Source organism: Dama dama, chromosome 11 (genome assembly GCF_033118175.1).
Source record: "Dama dama isolate Ldn47 chromosome 11, ASM3311817v1, whole genome shotgun sequence".
Lineage (NCBI taxonomy): Eukaryota > Metazoa > Chordata > Mammalia > Artiodactyla > Cervidae > Dama > Dama dama.
In genome coordinates, this window is record NC_083691.1 from 76027409 (window position 1) to 76047257 (window position 19849).

The 19849-nt window shown below is 38.3% G+C and overlaps 1 protein-coding gene across 3 annotated transcripts in view; it reads left to right on the forward strand.

Moving 5' to 3' along the window:
• Nucleotides 1-19849, forward strand: part of SRBD1 (S1 RNA binding domain 1) — a 227035-nt gene that overhangs the window by 176532 nt on the left and 30654 nt on the right. For all 3 annotated transcript variants that reach the window (XM_061155487.1, XM_061155488.1, XM_061155489.1), the window contains exons 17-18: nt 17054-17160; nt 18843-19019. In XM_061155487.1, coding sequence (XP_061011470.1) covers nt 17054-17160; nt 18843-19019 — 284 coding nt within the window. The remainder of the gene's footprint in view (nt 1-17053; nt 17161-18842; nt 19020-19849) is intronic.

Here is a 19849-nt window from a genome sequence, read left to right on the forward strand (position 1 = left end):
TCTCTGGCCGTACTGCCCTCCTTTCAGTTTCATGAACACTGTGGCTTGCTCCCACCTCAGAACTTTTGCACTTTTTTTTTTTCTAGTCTAGAATAATCTCTCCAGCTATTTCCACGGCTGGCTCCTCCTCATTCCTCAAGTGTCAGTTTTAATATATTTTTTTCAAAGAATGAATTCCCAGTCACCCCAATAGCCACCTTTAACTCCTTGATCTATCATGTTTCCTTGTTTATTTCCTTTTTAACATTTATCACAAGTTGTCATTCTTACTCATTTATTTAATGATACATTCTATATGTTTGCTGCTGTAGTCTCATTAATTAGAATAAGGCCAGGTACAAAATAGACACTCAGTAAATATTTGTGACATTTATTGAATGAATGAATGAACGAATAAGTGAGTGAATTCTTACAGGCATTAGAAAGTTTATTTCTTATTTGCTTGCTTTGAGTTCCTTCCGGACACTTCCAAGCTCATTCAGGTTGTTGGCAGAGTTCATTTCCTGACTGAGTGACTGAGAACCTCAGCTTTTTACCACCTGCTGGCTATAGCCCACTGTCAGATTCTGGAGGTCACTCACGGTTCCTTGCCACATGGGCTTCTTCAGCATGACTGCTTACTTCATCAAGACATTGGGAAAATTGCCTTTCCTCTCCACCCCATCTAATCACTGAAGTGAGTGCCTGTCACCTTTGCTGTATTCCACAGCTTAGAAGCAAGTGGCAGGTCTTGCTCACACTCAGGGTGAGGGAATTACACAAGGAGTGAACACCAAGAGGTGACTATCATGGGGGTCACCTCAGGGTCTGTCTGCTACAGCAGTTAATGATTAAAGTGCTGGTTTTCTTGGGGCTTCCCAGGTGGTTCAGTGGTAGTGAATCTGCCTGCCAATGCCAGAGACGCAAGGGACACGGGTTTAATCCCTGAGTCAGGAAGATCCCCTGAAGAAAATGGCAACCTGATCCAGTATTCTTGCTTGGGAAATCCCATGGATAGAGGAGCCTGGCAGGCTAAAGTCCATGGGGTCACAAAGAGTTGAACGCAACTGAGCTATATGGCTGAGCCAAGCTGGTTTTAAGTGTAACCTAGGGCAGAGTGACTATTAAAGGGAGTGAAGCTTACTACTGCTTCCCGTTGGAATGAAGGATTTTGGTTAATTCTGAAGTTTTGCATTCAGAACAGCAGATATTTATTACAAACCTACTCTTATGAATGAAAGACACTCCTGCTTCAAAGAGAAGGAAAGAAGTTTATTTAGAATATTATGAGAGGGAGGCACATAAAGAAGGCAGCTAGACCACCTTTTCATTCCATTTCCTCTCAATATCAGAAAAAAATTAAATCCTTTCATACCAAAATGGAAATGAGTTGCTAATTCACTCTAAAACCCAAATTTATTTAAAATAAACTGTCAGTTCTAAACTGAGATTTACTCTAACAGAATATTCCCCTTGGTGGTTTGAGGAATGAATAAGATGAATTATTTGCACTTGAGTCTTGCTTGCATAGTTGATCCTGTAAGGACCAGTGTTTAATTCTTATGCCCTCGAATTCTTTACTTGGTAAAGAGGAGTTAGGAACATCTGTATCCCTCTTACAGATTCTCTAATTTGTATTTTCTTGAACTCTGTAACCTAATCCTTGTTTATGAATGGTGTAGTTGCTCTCTGTGTCATATATTTTTTGTTTTGCCCAATTCTGCCATGAGTCGTAGAGATGTTTGGGGAAAATGAGTCATTATACTATACTGAGCCTTAAAGAAAAGATTATGTCTAAAAATAATGTTTAGTTGTATCAAGGTACATATCTAGGGTTGCTTTTTGGCCTTTCTGCTAGAGGTGCCTAATTATTTTCTAATCAGGTTGATCATGAGATTGTCTGTGGTAAATGGAGTCCCATGAATGAGTCTCACAAGTCTTGACTTGGGAGCTGGTAAGTCAGGACTTTCTTCCTGAGGGTTTCTTTGCATTCTAGGTCCAAATCTCCTAGGTTCTTTGGCTTCTTTTAAGGATGCTTGTACTTAGCTCATGTTCAAAATGACAAAAGCTTAAGTTTAACTCAATTTCCAGGAAAATACTTAGGCTTTTCTAAATAGAAGCATCAGAGATTAGTCTCTGAGTAAGGTCTGAGTTAACAGGACTCTTTATTAACTTAGAAACCTACCAGGAACTATTTGCCAGAGTATTTGGTGGCTTGAAGTGAGAGAGCCTGTGGTCATGGTCATTCTTAACATGTTATGTTACGGTACCTTAGATTTCATTTTTAAATATCACCTTCTGAGCTTACTGTTAAATGACTCCTTAAATTCTATAATATGAATTTAAATTATACTACTATAATGCCCTCAACCAATTCCATGTCACTAATACCTCCTTTTATTTTAAGGCAACTCTTTCTCTTAAACCAAATTTCCAACTTCAATAAGAAGAATCCCAAAACAGAACTGCTACAAATTTTTTCCTGGGGTTCCTTCCTTTATCCTATCAAGTTCTAATTTATTGAGTATCTACCATGTGCTAAGAAGCATAGTGTTGGTAAGGGGGAGTGCAGAGAAAAGTCTAAATGGCTAGAAAACACACAGCAAGATCCTCAATTAAACCAGTTTTCAAGGAAATACACATTAAAACAGCGATACAGTTGAGCGTCTACTATGTACTAAGATGCAGCAGTGAACAAAACGTAAATATTTTATTAACTTACACAGCAAACCTATGTGAAGCAGATGATAATAAGTACTGTGGATAAAAATAAAATTGGATATGGGGGTAAGAGTGTTTGGGGGGGCAGTGTTTTGGATCCCTGTCTTCACTCCCACCAGTGCAGGAGGCGAGGTATGGAGTAATCATCTCACCTTCCGTGGACCTCCGGAGCCTGCTGCTGTCATAGTCATGTAGCGGCAGCAGACTTGCACACAAAAGGGAACCGTACCTTACATATTAATATTCAGCCCCTGTGGAAACCCCGTTAATGTGGATCCTGTGCTCGCGGTGTCAGCCTCAGGTGTAATTGGGGAAAATTTACTGTCTGTAATATCAATGGACTGGAAGCCAATTTGTGTCTAGCTGCATGTGTGGCCACATGTGAGTATGTGTATGTGTATTTGGGGAAAGAAAATATATCTTTAGAACTTACTACTGGAAATATCCATAAGGAACCTAGTTTCTACCATTTGGGGAGGAAAAAACCTTTTTTTATTACTTTGCAGTAGTACCTGCTTTTAACCCTAACCCCTGTACCTCACCCCTAGTTTAAACACCAGGCTGTCAAAAGTTCTGTGCAAAAGGATTTCTCGCCCTCTCTTGTATATGCACCACATACACAATAGTTTCAGATCAAACTTTCTACACACCGTGTTTTAATTTATTAGAAGGGAAATTTCCCTCTTGTGGCTAATCTTTGCACCCTAAATTTTTCTAAAGTTCACATTTATGACTAAGCTATAAATTTCTAAAAATAGAGATTTATAGTGGAAATGTTGAGTCCTTTGTATTATGTTAGGTCAAAATGTCTAGCTAATTGGTATGCATTTGTTCATGCATATGTCATAAGCCAGGATTATGTGCTAGCCCAGGCCCTAGATGTGACCACACATGGGACAGATAGGTGTGGCCTCAGTTAGATGTGTTAATGTTTTCCTTTGTTTACAGCAAATTAGATGGTGTGAGGCACTGGTTTGGAAAAGTCTGTGGGCAAGGCAGACATTTAGGATTTATGGACCTTTACTTAGCCAGTATTGCTTGGCTTTCTTACACCGTGTCAACCTGTATCCACTAGGGGACATAGGAGCACCTACTTAAAGACAGAATGAAAGCCTGGCTCGATTAAAATTTAAACACTGGACAATTATGATTATGAAAAGACTCATCTTTTAGCTTCATGATTCATAAAGAAGTGTACATTTTGTTTAAATTTTAATCATCATGGGAAACTTCTTAAGGCAGGATCAGTATCTTATGTTGATAATTATGGAAGGAGAACCAAACAAGAAGCAAATCTAGCACACTTGTGCCATTTAACCCCATGCTTTTTTTCATTAAGTTTCCATCTACCAAAGTGATGCTGAGAATGTTTCTGGCTTTGAAAATTACTGTATATAGAAAAGACTTACCTTTTGGGTTTAAAAGGTGAGCCATCTGGGGAGAATATCTATTATCAGATTCCAAAAACCAAAAATCCTGGGTAACTTCCCTAGAGTTGTAAATCCTGAGAGAGATATGTAATGAAGGGCATCAGTGATCCCTCCTCAAATGATTATCTGGCCTAACAGTTTCAGAAACTTAGATGGGGTTTTTGTTTATTTATAGTTTTTTTTTAAGGTATCATATACATATAGAAAAGGGCCGAGTGATACACTGCAGTGAGTTTTGACAAATGCATAACTCACATCTTTGAAGATGTAGAATGTTTCTGTCATTCCAGAAAGTTCACTCCTGTCCCTTTCCACACACAGAACACTGTTCTTGTTTTTTCCCACCATACATTAGTTCTATCTGTTCTGAAATTTTACATAAATGACATTATACAATTCATATTTCATTGCATCCAAGTTCTTCCACTTCATCAGTGTTTTTGTATGTATCAGCAATTTGTTCTTTTTTTGTTGCAGAATGGTATTCCATTATATGAAACTGCATTTTAAAAATTCTTTCTCCTATTGATGGCCACCTAGGCTGTTTCTGGTTTTTGACTGTTAGTGAATAAAAATGCTATAGACATTCTTATACAAGGTTTGGGGGGAGGCATATTGTAAAAGTTTCCCTTAGATAAATGTTTAGTAGTTGAATTGCTGCAAATGTTTTGAAGCTTTGTAGTTAGGTAATACATATTTTCTCTGTTAATTCTCCTTTCATTGAAATCTTTTTTTGTCTGCTATTAATATAGCTACTTTTAGTCTTTATAGTCTTAGTGTTTGCATGATATTTTTTTCCTGTTCTTTTAATTCCAACCTATTTGTTTATATTTACTCTGTCTCTTTGGGACAACATATAGCTATATCTTGATTGACAATCTTTGCCTTTTAACTGAAGCATTTACCTTATTAGCATTTAATGTAAGTATTAATAGAGTTGAATTAAGGTCTACAATTTTGCTGTTTCTTTTATTTGCCCCATCTGTTTATCTATCCTGGTTTATCTTGTCTGCCTTATTTTGGCAGAAAATCAAATAATTTTTCATTTTAATTCTTATATGGACTTTTCACCTGGACTTTCTTGCATTTTTTACTTAATGGTTACTCTAAGGAGGATTGCAATTTATATTCTTACCTTTTCACAGTCTATTTAGAGTTAATATTGTACCGGCTTTCTACTGTTATTTGTGTGATTGTTTTCATAAATCCCAAAGTACAGTACTATAATTTTTGCTTTAAATGGTCATATGTCTTTTAAGCAAATTATAATACACATATACTCATATGTATGTGTGTTTTCTAGCCTGAAGGATTTCTTTTAACATTTTTTGTAGTCTAGGTCTGTTGGTAGTGAGTTCACTGAGCTTCTTGGTTGTATACATTATGATTTTGAAAATACTGAGGCATTTTTAGCCACTACTTTATCAAATATTTATCATCCCTATTTGCTCTTTTTTTCTGTTTACACATATTTAGATATTCAGATATTGTCTCACAGGTCACCAAGGCTCTGCTGTTTCCTCCCTCTCTGTTTTATCTCTGTTCTTCAGAAAGGATAATTTCTACTGGTTGATTGCCTGGTGGCTCACTTGGTGAAGAGTCTGCCTACAATGCAGGAGACCCAGGTTCGATCCCTGGAATGGGAAGGTCCCCTGGAGAAGGGACTGGCACCCCACTCCAGTATTCTTGCCTGGAGAATTCCATGGACAGGGGAGCCTGGTGAGCTAAAGTCCATGGAGTCTCAAAGAGTCAGACACGACTGATCAACTAATACACTTTCACGTCCACTGACCCTTTCTTCTACTCATCTCTAAGGTGCTGTTAAATCTTTCCAGTACATTTTTCATTTCAGGTACTGTATTGTCAGATCTGGAATCTCTGTTCTGTTATTTATTACAGCTTCCATTTCTCTGTTGCTGTTTCCCATCAATCCATTTATGATCATGTTTTCCTTTAAGTTTTAGCTGCTTTAAAGTTCTTGTCTGCTATTTTCATCTGGGTTATCCTGAATTGGTTTCTATTGACTGACTCTTCTACACTTTCACTCTGATATGGGTCATATTTGTCTGCTTCTTTCTGTGTCCAGTTACTTTTTATTGTATGGTGGACATTGTGGATATTATGTTTTTGGAACTGCAGATTTTGTTGTCTTCTTTTAAAGAGTATTGAATTTTATTCTAAGTTCTGTTCAGTCACTCAGTCGTGTCTGACTCTTTGCGACCCCATGGACTGCAGCATGCCAGGCCTCCCTGTCCATCACCAACTCCTGGAGTTTACTCAAACTCATGTCCATTGAGTTGGTGATGCCATCCAACCGTCTCATCCTCTGTCATCTCCTTCTCTTCCCACCTTCAATCTTTCCCAGCATCAGGCTTTTTTCAAATGAGTCAGTTCTTCGCATCAGGTGGCCAAAGTCTTGGAGTTTCAGCTTCAGCATCAGTCCTTCCAGTGAATATTCAGGACTGATTTCTTTTAGGATGGATTGGTTGGATCTCCTTGCAGTCCAAGGGACTCTCAAGAGTCTTCTCCAACACCACAGTTCAAAAGCACAGTGCTCAGCTTTCTTTATAGTCCAGCTCTCACATCCATACATGACTTGGAAAAACCATAGCTTTAACTGATGGACCTTTGTTGGCAAAGTAATGTCTCTGCTTTTTAATATGCTGTCTAGGTTGGTCATAATTTTTCTTCCAAAGAGCAAGCGTCCTTTAATTTCATGGCTGCTGTCACTATCTGCAGTGATTTTTGCAGCCCCAAAAATAAAGTCTCTCACTGTTTCCACTGTTTCCCAATCTATTTGCCATGAAGTGATAGGACCGGATGCCATCATCTTAGTTTTCTGAATGTTGAGCTTTAAGCCAACTTTTTCACTCTCCTCTTTCACTTTCATCAAGAGGCTCTTTAGTTCTTCTTCACTTTCTGCCATAGGGGTGGTGTCCTCTACATATCTGAGGTTATTGATATTTCTCCCAGCAATCTTAATTCCAGCTTGTGCTTCATCCAGTCCAGCGTTTCTCATAATGTACTCTGTATATAAGTTAAATAAGCAGGGTGACAATATGCAGCCTTGACATACTCCTTTTCCTATTTGGAACCAGTCTGTTGGTCCATGTCCAGTTCTAACTGTTGCTTCCTGACCTGCATGCAGATTTCTCAAGAGGCAGGTAAGGTGGTCTGGTATTCCCATCTCGTGAAGAATTTTCCACAGTTTGTTGTGATCCACACAGTCAAAGGATTTGGCATAGTTAATAAAGCAGAAGTAGATGTTTTTCTGGAACTCTCTTGCTTTTTTGACAGTCCAGTGGATGTTGGCAGTTTGATCTCTGGTTCCTCTGCCATTTCTAAATCCAGCTTGAACATCTGGAAGTTCATGTCACGTACTGTTGAAGTCTGGCTTGGAGAATTTTGAGCATTACTTTGCTAGCCTGTGAGATGAGTGCAGTTGTGAGGTAGTTTGAGCATTCTTTGTCATTGCCTGTCTTTGGGATTGGAATTAAAACTTACCTTTTCCAGTCCTGTGGCTACTGCTGAGACTTCCAAATTTGTTGGCATATTTAGCGCATCACTTTCACAGCATCATTTTTAGGATTTGAAATAGCTCAACTGGAATTCCATCTCCTCCACTAGCTTTGTTTGTAGTGATGCTTCCTAAGACCCACTTGACTTTACATTCCAGGATGTCTGGCTCTAGGTGAATGATCATACCATCGTGATTATCTGGGTCATGAAGATATTTTTTGTATAGTTCTTCTGTGTATTCTTGCACCTCTTCTTAATATCTTCTGTTTCTGTTAGGTCCATACCATTTCTGTCCTTAATTGTGCTCATCTTTGCGTGAAATGTTCCCTTGTATCTCTAGTTTTCTTGAAGAGATCTCTAGTTTAGTATTTTATTCTAGCAATCTGTAAAATTATTATCAGATCAGATTGAATCTTATAAAGGTTATTATGTCTTTTTAACAGAATTGAGTGGAAAGACAGTTTCCATTACCCCTTGCTCCCATGTATGCACAATTGCCCCCTCCACCGGCTCCACTATCAACATTCCACACCAGAGTGGTACATGTTACATTCAGTGAATATACTGACACATCATTTTACCCAGAGTTCATAGTTTATATTAAAGTGAAAGTGAAAGTCGCTCAGTGGTGTCTGACTCTTTGTGACCCCATGGACTATACAGTCCATGGAATTCTCCAGGCCAGAATACTGGAGTGGGTAGCCTTTCCCTACTCCAGGGGACCTTCCCAACCCAGGGATTGAACCTAGGTCTCCCGCATTGTAGGTGGATTCTTTACCAACTGAGCCACAAGGGAAACCTAAGAATATTAGAGTGGGTAGCCCATCACCTTCTCCAGCGGATCTTCCCGACCCAGAAATCAAACTGGGGTCTCCTGCATTCATTACAGGCAGATTCTTTACCAACTGAGCTATCAGGGAAGCCCCTAGTTTATATTAAGGCTTATTATTCTAAATATGTTGTACATTCTGTGGATTTTGACAAATGTATAATGACATGTGGGCTTCCCAGGTGGCACAGTGGTAAAGAACGTGCCTGCCAATGCAGGAGACACAGGAGATGTGGGTTCGATCCCTGGGTCAGAAAGATCCCCTGAAGGAGGAAGTGACAACCTACTCCAGTATTCTTGCCTAGAAAATCCCATGGACAGAGGAGCCTGATGGGCTACAGTCTGTGGGGTCGCAAAGAGTCGTTCACAACTAGGCAACTGAGCACGCATGCATAATGACATGTATCCACCATTGTAGTATCATACAGAATAGTTTTACTACCCTAAAGATACTCTGAACTATGCTGATTGCTTCCTCCCTCCTCTCTGACCCCAGGCAACCACTGACCTTTTTATTGTCTCTATAGTTTTGCTTTTTCCAGAATGTGATAGAGTTGGAATCAAACAGTATGCAGCCCTTTTAAATTGACTTCTTTTCATGTAATAATATGTATTTAAGGTTCCTCCCTGTCTTTCTATGGCTTAATAGCACATTTATTTTCAGTATTGAGTAATACTTCATTGTCTAATTGTACCGTGATTATTTCTTCATCCACCTGCTGAAGAACATCTGGGTTGCTTCTAAGTTTTGGCAATTATGAATAAAACTATTTTTATCTTCTGGGAGAGATTGTATTGAACTGGTATGATTTCTTCCTTAAATGTTTGATAGAATGAATGAGTTTGAAAAGGATTATTATAAAGTTTGTTAAAATGGATGTAGAGTAACCTTTACTCTAGGGCTAGAATAGCCCCATTTCTCAGGCCTGACCTTTCAGAGCTATCAGCAAAATACCTGGGTGATCAGTGAGGTCTCCCTACTGTGACAGGAAGGACTATGTCTTCCTGCTCTGCAGTCACAGGAATCTCTGTAGAGCCTCAACTCTCAGACAGCTGCTTTTTTTGCCTGGTTTGTAGAGTCTTGTCCTGGTGCCCTGGGTATATGTAGCCAAGTATTTAGCCGGTTTTATAGTTGTTCATGGTGGGAAAAGTACTCTGGTACCAATTACTCTGTTACAGCTAAAAGTAGAAGTCTTGTTTGTTTTTCTCAAAAATGTCTTTGACCAGATACGAAGGTGCACATATTTAGGCCAAGACTCCTTAAGGCCAGCACATAAAAAGTACTGGAGTTTTGTGCTGAATGGAGATTTCAGAGATTGTGCAGTGTCTTGGAAACAGAAATTCTGGTTGTCCAGAAGTGGGGAGACCTTACTGAACAAGTGTGGGGACTCCTTTGAGACCCAGAAGATCCAAGCTCTAGCCCTAGAGTCAGAGTGGAAGGTTGATTTGTTTAAAAATTAGTTTCCATTTGTCTTCTGCAGAACAGGGAAGGCAGTCATTGTCCTAGCGATCTTTCTGTCAAGTTAACTAGAATAAATTGATTTAAATTGAGTGGTATAAGTTAATGCAAATTGGGTGCCTAAATAATGAGTTAGCAGTAAAGGAGTCTCCAGCATACGCTTCATAGGCTTTATCAGAGCAGGAAGATTTACAAAGAGAATGTCTTTCTAGGCTGTTTTTTCCCATTACAACCACTGGCTGTACTTTCATCTGTTTCCAGATCTTTTAGAGAAGTACCTCCAGTGCTGAAATGCCATCTTAATCCCAGAGCCCCATAGGCACAGTGAGTTGTTCATTGTACCTGTGGTTTATTCATTAAAAAAAACAAAGATGTTCTGCTAGTGTCAGTATCTATTTTCAAAAGAATCTGCTTATGAAGAAATATTTTTAAAGTCTTTTTCAAGACTTTTCAAGAGTATTTGTTTGTTACATGTAAATATGTATGATCCAGTAGAGAACACATAGGTTTTTAAAAAGATATTATGAGAAAAATATGGAACTTTGTTCAGTATTCCCTCCCCTAAAGGTATCTGATTTTTACTTTTAGTAAAACAGTGTTACATACAGTATTTCTATGGTGCTGAACATTGTCTTAGTCTTTAAAGGAAGATTATAAAGACTTCTTGTATACTAGATTTGAAGAATTGGAGGAGGAACTACTGTTAAATACACGTTTTCTGTTTTCTCAAATGTTTTCCATTCTTCTGTCAGTTCTGTCTTTTATGGGTCATTCAACCCACACATTTCTGGATGACTTTTAAACTGTCACTTGTCAATCAAAGAAAAGTGGATGTAAGATGAGGAAATGAACTTGCCTTATTAGAAATTGGCTAGACTTTTCCTGTAAAGCTTTTTACATTTTTAGTTTCTAAGTGCATTTTGCATTTTGGCAATAATGAGAAACAGGAAGGGACATGAGTGAATGATAATTGCTAAAGAAAATACTCAAGAATGTTGCATCAGAAAACTGCTTGGATAACCCTAAATTTATATGGAATATGCAAAGTGAGATTTTGTTGCTGCAGTCCACAGACAGTGTGCCATCTGGGAGGATTTTTTGAAATAATTGTGAGATAATTTTAGTGCTTAGGACCAAATTTTTTTTTAAAAAAAGAGCAGTTTAGATCAGCAATTCTTTAGAAGTTTGTGGTAGAGCAATAATAACAATGTGGATTCTGACCTCAAAAGAAGCTGACGAGTATAAATGACTGCTTATGTTCCTTTTTAAAAATCCTGTAAATTTTAGGTAAAAATGTGATGGCCCAAACAATATTTCCTTGAATTTGAAACAGTCTGTTTATAAAATTCAAATAACTTGCCCCAGAATTCAGAATAAGGTAACTTAAAAAAAATAAAATAAAACAATTCATCTTTCCTGGCATCAAGTCCTTGACGATTAGCACAATCAGTCCTGGGATCCTCTTGCTCCTCATAGACTACCAGTAGAGTGATGTGTCACAGCCCAGCTTTCAGCAGATGTAAACTGAGCTTCTTGAAGACAGGAAAGCCGTATGGTTTTTACTGAACTTTGAACACCGAGCACAGCTAACACAGTGTCTGGGACATAACAGTTGCCTAGAAAATGTTTTTAGAATGACAGATACCAGTGCCTTTGCTTTATTGCTTTAATGTCAGAGACACTATTGTGAGGACAGTGTGGAACTCTGTTCAGTATTCCCTCCCCTAATCATATATGATTTTTACTTTTAGAAAATACTATTAACTCTTTAGTACTTTTGTAGGCAAATAGTTGGGGAAGAATGTAGGCAAAATCCAGGATTATAGATGACAGCAAAAAGTTTTATTACATGAGTCTAACTGCTAGAGGGATTTAAAAAGTATCTCAACCTAGTATGTTGTTGTCTTGGACATACCCCCCCCCCCCCCCCCGCCTTTTTTTAAAGGGCATTAGCTCTTTAAAATTTTTTTTAAAGGGCTTTTTAAAAAAAATAGCTGTTCTGCTTTATGCTTTGTAATGACTTCATAATAATTCGTGTTGTGGTTATTTCATCATTTACCTTCTGGGTGAACTTTTAAGTTGTACACACACATACGTACATCCCTTTGAACAATAGTCTTGCTATTTCCTTAGAATAAATTCTTATTTCACGCATCTTATAAAGATGCATGAAATCATGCACAAACTTCTTACAATTGTTGTGAGGATTAAGTTAGATAATATTATAAAAGCCTTGGAACAGTGCCTGACAGTAAAATCTCAAGGACTTTGGTAGTATGGTTATTGTTACTTGTTTTTGTTGGTTTAGTCTTGGCACTACACTTCAAGCCCCTAAATAAAATGACTGCTTCAACTAGAAAAACATCAGAGATCCCAACTCCAAGTGGCTCGGACAATAAGGAAATTTATTATTCTTTTATTAAACAATAAGGAACTGTCATTGCTAGAAGGTCATTGTGTGTGTTGGGACCGGGGCAGAGTGGGCAGGGAATCCAGAGCTGGTTGGTACAGGATTTCAGGAAGATCCAGAGTCTTTGCATGTGTGTTACCTGCCATACTCGGAGTCAGCTTGGTCCTCCAGCTGGTCCTGGTGACGTAAGATAATGCTCACTCCAGCTGCAGGAGGCATACTTGAATGAAAAGAAGAAAAGACGTGGGTCTGTATTTGAGAGTGATGTCTCTTTCTGGAAGCCTCAGAAGATGTACCCTCACATTTTATTTCCTGTGACTGGATAAGTGGAATGAGACTGGTGATATTGGCTTAACCCATTATTTTTCATACCTTTGATCATGATACACAGTAGGAAATATATTTTATACCATGATCAAGATACTCATCACACATACATGTATTTGCATATATGTATATGTCACTCTATTACAATAAAACATGATTCAAAATAATAGCTCCTCAATATAATACTTATCCTTACAACTTAAGATAAAATTAAACACTGTTTTTTATTTATGTTTAAATACAAGGGTTTTTAACCCTCAAATAAAAACATTCGGGAAGATTTCATGGGTAGTATAAGTTGTTCATTGATTTGTTCCAGTCCAGAAAACATGAAGACAGTGAACCTATATGGTATGCTCTTGAGTCTATTCTTTTAAATTTTGATTGAGTCAAGATAAATACTTTTTCACAGAAAGAGGTAATTGGAGGTGGAAAATAATCTTGGGCTTCCCTGGTGGCTCAGATGGTAGAGTCTGCCTGCAGTGCAGGAGACCTGAGTTCAATCCCTGGGTTGGGAAGATCCCCTGGAGAGGAAAACAGCAACCCACTGCAGTACTCTTGCCTGGGAAATCCCATGGGCAGAGGAGCCTGGTAGGCTGCAGTCCACGGGATCGCAAAGAGTCGGACACGACTGAATGAACATGTCCATTGATACAGGCAAGAATCATCAGTGAATTCTGTACTCAAAGAGATAGGATACACAAGTGCATGAACACCAGGAGTTGGCGACCCCTGGAACCATCTTGGAAGCTGCCTAGCACAGAGTATAAAATTATAACTCAAATGCAGTGTGTGGCCCTGGATTCAATTCTGGATTGGGAGGAAAAGGCTGTTAAGTAGAATTGGGACATTTGATGAAATTTGAGTTTGGCCTGTGCATTAGATAGTATTGTTGTTGTTTAGTCACTAAAGTCGTGTCCGACTCTTTGTGACCCCGTAGACTGTGGCCTGCCAGGCTCCTCTGTCCATGGGATTTTCCAGGCAAGAATACTGTACTGCGTTGCTGTTTTCTTCTCCAGGGGATCTTCCCGATGCAGGGATGGAACCCGGGTCTCTTGCGTTGTAGGTGGATTCTTTACTGCTGAGCCACCAGGGAAGCCCATTAGATACTATTACATTGCTGATAACTTACCTGATTTTATTTACCATATTAATACCGCGCTATATAACACAGTGTCCTTATTATTTGGAAATGCACACTGGAGCATTTGTTTGAAAGAAGGCTATGAGGAGATCCTTTATACTACTCTTGCAGGGTTTTTTGTTTGTTTGTTTGTTTTCTAAATTTGAAGTTATTACACAATTAAGTTTTAAAAAGGCAACAAAAATTGTTTTTCACCTGAAAAAAAAAATGTATTTCTTGAGTTTACATCCACTGAGTGCAGGATTGTACCTCATGATGTTAGATCCTTTTAGTGTATTGTGGGATTCAGTTTCCTAATGTCTTGTTGAGGACTTTTGCACCTATATTCATAAGGAATATCGGTCTATAGCTTTCTTATCTGGTGGTATCTTTGATATCAGAGTAATGCTAACCTTACAGAATGAGTTAAGACATGTTCCCTCCTCATATTTTTTTCTGAAAGAGCTTAAAAAGGATTACTGTTAATTCTTTAAATATTTGGTAAAATTCATTAATGAAGATGTCCAGTCCTGTATTTTTCTTGTTGGGGAGATTTCTGATAGATCTGTTCATTTTTCTTATTTCTTCTTCAGTCAGTTTTGGCAATTTTTTTGTTTCTAAGAGTTTTTGTTTTTTATTCCTTCCAGTTTGTCTAGTTTAATTTATATTGAACACTAATAAATTTTTACATTGTATGCAAATATCTCATTTCAGCTTTATGTGAGAAATTGTATTTAAACCATACAAAATAAATCCCCCATACAACTGCCTTGTTGCATATCTGACCTAACATGCACTTATCATGACGATATTTTCAGCATTCCGGTTGCTTCACATCCTATCAATGCTTGGTATTTTTCATCTTTTTCATTTTAGCTATTCTGATAAGGATGTTTTTATTTGGCTTTTAATTTTGAAGATGTTTAAGAACATTATTACCACAATAGGTCTGTCGTTTTTATTGTTTTCCATATTTGTAAAATCATTTTAAAATTAATTTTTTTTTCATTTGTAAAATGTGGTTCAAATAAAATCAAAGATTGCTGATTGGAGTCAACGTTTTCTCTCAATTTTGTTGCTATTACCACTACCAAATCTGGTGGTTGGGCTTGCTTCATTGTTGTTGTTTTTTTTTCCCCAAAGTTTAAAAATTTCAGTTTAAAGATAACTTGTACTAACTCAGTTTGAGTATACAGATTTCTCAGGAGGCAGGTGAGGTGGTCTGGTATTCCCATCTCGTGAAGAATTTTCCACAGTTTGTTGTGATCCACACAGTCAAAGGATTTGGCATAGTCAATAAAGCAGAAGTAGATGTTTTTCTGGACCTCTCTTGCTTTTTCGTTGATCCAGTGGATGTTGGCAATTTGATCTCTGGTTCCTCTACCTTTTCTAAATTCAGCTTGAACATCTGGAAGTTCTTGGTTCACATACTGTTGAAGCCTGGCTTGGAGAATTTTGAGCATCACTTTGCTAGCATGTGAAATGAGTGCAGTTGTGCAGTAGTTTGAACATTCTTTGGCATTGCCTTTCTTTGGGATTGGAATGAAAACTGACCTTTTCCAGTCCTGTGGCCACTGCTGAGTTTTCCAAATTTGCTGGTATATTGAGTGCAGCACTTTCACAGCATCATCTTTTAAGATTTGAAATAACTCAACTGGAATTCCATCACTTCCACTAGCTTTGTTTGTAGTGATGATTCCTAAGGCCCACTTGACTTCACACTCCAGGATGTCTGGCTCTGGGGGAGTGAACACACTATTGTGGTTATCCGGGTCATAAAGATCTTTTTTGTATGGTTTTTCTATGTATTGTCACCACCTCTTCTTAATATTTTCTGCTTCTGTTAGGTCCATACCATTTATGTCCTTTATTGTACCTATCTTTGCATGAAATGTTCCCATGGTATCTCTGATTTTCTTGAAGAGATATCTAGTCTTTCCCATTCTGTTGTTTTCCTCTATTTCTTTGCACTGATCACTGAGGAAGACTTTCTTATCTCTCCTTGCTATTCTTTGCAACTCTGCATTCAGATGGGTTTATCTTTCCTTTTCTCCTTTACCTTTCTCTTCTCTTTTCTCAGCTATTTGTAAGGCCTGGTCAGACAACCATTTTGCCTTTTTGCATTTCTTTTTCTTGGGGATGGTCTTGATCCCTGTCTCCTGTATAATGTTACAAACTTCCATCCATAGTTCTTCGGGCACTCTGTCTATCAGGTCTAATCCCTTGAATCTATTTGTCAGTTCCACTGTATAATCATAAGGGATTTGATTTAGGTCATACCTGAATGGTCTAGTGGTTTTCCCTACTTTCTTCAATTTAAGTCTCAATTTTACAATAAGGAGTTCATGATCTGAGCCACAGTCAGCTCCTGATCTTGTTTTTGCTGACTGTATAGAGCTTCTCCATCTTCAGCTGCAAAGAACACAATCAATCTGATTTCAGTATTGACCATCTGGTGATGTCCATGTGTAGAGTCTTCTCTTGTGTTGTTGGAAGAGGGTGTTTGCTGTGACCAGTGCGTTCTTTTGGCCAAACTCTGTTAGCCTTTGCCCTGCTTCATTTTGTACTCCAAGGCCAAACTTGCCTATTACTCTAGGTATCTCTTGACTTCCTCCTTTTGCATTCCAGTCCCCTATGATGAAAAGGACATCTTTTTTTTTTTTTTTTAAAAAGACTTATAAGCAATAATCTCTACAATTTCATGAAATATGAGAGTTTGGTTTACTGTCAAACTTCCTTAGTATTCATGTTCTCCTTCCTGTTCACTCTTCTCTTAAGAACAAAGGGTCATAACACACATGCAAGTGAAGATAAGACTTCAAGGCAGTGTGCAAATGATAGTAACCAGCATGGCTCAGTGTGCTCCCAGAACCAGCAGCAGCATTACTGCGGAGCTTGTTGGAATGTAAATTCTCAGGCCCCACCCTAGACCTACTGAATCAAAGACTGTTGGTGTGGGGCCCAGCAACCTGTGTTTTAATGAACTCAAGAGGTAATTTTTATGGCAAGCTAAGGGAAAAATACTGGTGCTGTTGTACTTAAGTCAAGTGTATAAGTAGAGAGAATGAAACACAGATTCCTAAAGTTTAGGTCAGTTACATCAGCAAACAGTGTTTAAGAGAAATGAACAAATTGACTTTGCTGTGTCTTAGCCTGCTACCTGTAATACAGGCAAAGTAATAGAGTAGTCCAAGAATTCCATGTTCTTTACTTTTTTTTTTTTGCTTTGATTGATGTTTGATCTTTGTCTTTTCAGCATGATGTATCTCAGACTCTGCTCAAGGCAACACTGGACAGTGTTGTAGAAGAATGTGTCAGTTTTGTGGGAGTGGATATTAACATCTGTTCAGAAGTTTTGTTAAGGTGAGACAGGAAGTCTGTGGCTGAAGATTACAGAATCTTGAGTTTCTTTACTGACTGTCCAAACTCAGTTAGAACAAGGGGACACATGTGTGAAGTTGCCAAGTATAGAAAATTGATCAGTTCATACATTGCTTTAAGTAATCGGTCAGGGAGGAAGACATCATTTAAGAAAATAATCATAACAATTCATATATATTATTTTTAATACTAAAAATCTAAAGAGCATGTGGTAACGTTGAGTCACTGCTGCTGCTGCTAAGTCTCTGCGACCCCATAGACGGCAGCCCACCAGGCTCCCCCGTCCCTGGGATTCTCCAGGCAAGAACACTGGAGTGGGTTGCCATTTCCTTCTCCGGTGCATGAAAGTGAAAAGTGAAAGTGAAGTCCCTCAGTCATGTACAATTCTCAGCGACCCCATGGACTGCAGCCTACCAGGCCTCTCCATCCATGGGATTTTCCAGGCAGGAGTACTGGAGTAGGGTGCCATTGCCTTCTCCATTGAGTCACTAATAGAGTTTAAATAAGGTTAACATGGAAAAGAGCCATTTCCTGTCACATAATAGGTAAATATTTTTCGCTAGTTCAGTCTCTTGCTTACATCTGTCAAAGCTGGCCGTCACCAGAAGATAAATTCTGAGGGAACAGGGTATATGGTTACCGTATTTTTACCTTGATTCCTCAAGTTACATATCAAAATCTTCATCATATTAATACTATTATCATGTCTTATATGCTTTTTTATCCCCCTGGAGTTACAGAAGAACTGTTCTTTTGTTCCTAATCTTGCATTTATTATACAAATCTGGAAATTCTGGACCTCTGGGGAAAAAATCTAGATCCTTCTGCTTTGAAATTAGAATAGCAGAAAAGAATCCCTCACATTTTAAGGTGTTGCCTCCCTGGTGGCTCAATGGTAAAGAATCCACCTGCCTAGCAGGAGAGGTGAGCTCAATCCCTGTATCAGGAAGATCCCCTGGAGAAGGAAATAGCAACCTACTCTAGAATTCTTGCCTGAGAAATCTCATGGACAGAGGAGCCTGGCAGGCTCTAGTCCATGAGGTTGCAAAGAGTCAGACACAACTTAGCAACTACACAACAGCAACTTTCTACCATAGTACTAACCATTCCATAATTCCATATATGGAATTCTATAATGGAATTCAGATTCTCTAATTAACATCAAGTCAACTACCTAATGACAGTTTTTTTAATCATGGATAAGTACCTTTCCACCATTTAAGTCTTTACTGATGAGAACAGACTGACAAAAAAATAAGATAGTACAGTGCAGCTGTAGCTATGGTAACTTCTGCTCCTGACTCACTTTGTAAGCTCACTAGGAATAGGCAGAATTATTACTTGATTTAGAAATACAAGTAATGTAACTAGTATAGAAATACTGTAGGAAAAGTGGTTTTCTTATACCGCTGTTAACCAGTTTACCAGCGTCTTTATGACAGCCACTGGTTTTGTCACTGTTTTGCTTTCTGCTATCCTTCTCTCCTCTTGGAAAACTGTTTGCCCTTTGTGTTTTTTACATAACCCTTTGATTAACTGAACTTAGAGACATATGACAAGGTATAATTGCCATTGCTTTTATGTTTCTTTACATGCCATCTTTTCTTTCAGTTCTTTTAGAACAATTACATTGGTCACGTTACTGATTTTGTTTATTTTTTTAGGCATATCGCTGGACTCAATGCCAACCGAGCCAAAAATATTATTGAATGGCGTGAGAAAAATGGGCCATTCATCAACCGAGAACAGCTGAAGAAAGTGAAAGGGCTGGGTCCAAAATCTTTCCAACAATGTGCTGGTTTCATCAGAGTCAACCAGGATTATATTCGAACATTTTGCAGGTCATTATTAAAGTGTACACTGTCGTTCTAATATAAACCTCCTCTTCTACCGTTACCCATCCTTCTTACTGGCATAAATCCTAGTTGTTCATTTCTTCATCTAGCTGTTCATTTCATCATTCCTTCATTCAATATGTGTAGACTGTCTTAATCTTTACTAGGCACTGGGAATACAGCAGTGAACAAATGAACAAATTCCCTGGCCTCATGGAGTTAAGTTTTAATAAATGAAACAGACAATAAATAAACTAGTAAAAGAGTTTCAGATAAGTATTATAAAAATTAAAACAAAGCAATATGACACTATCTTAGGGAGCAATAAACTGCTTTATATGAGTTATTCACTGAAAAGTTATTTGAGCCAAGTTTTGAATGAAATGAAGGAGCCAGTCACATAGGGATCAGGAGGAAGTCATTCAAGCAGAACAAACAATATGTGTGCAGCAGCCTAAGGCAAGACCAACTTTGGTGTATTTAGGAAAAGAAGCTAAGGCCAATGTGATTGGAGCACGACAAGTGGAAGGACTGGTGCAAGATGAGGCTGCAAAGAAGACTTTGCGATGACCACTTCATATTGACAGCTGTTCCCCTAAGCATAGTTAAGGGACTTCCTGGTGGTCCAGTGGTTAAGACAATGTGCTTATACTATAAGGGCCACAAGTTCGATTCCTGGTCACTGAAGTTCCACATGGGGATGTGGCCAAAAAAAAAGGGCAGCATAATTGAGTTTCCCCACTTCTTTCTCAGTGAAAACTGGCCAAGGCATTAATTATCAGATGTGTAAATTAAGAGCTAAATTCCTGCTTTCTGATCCTGGTAGCACAAAAAGC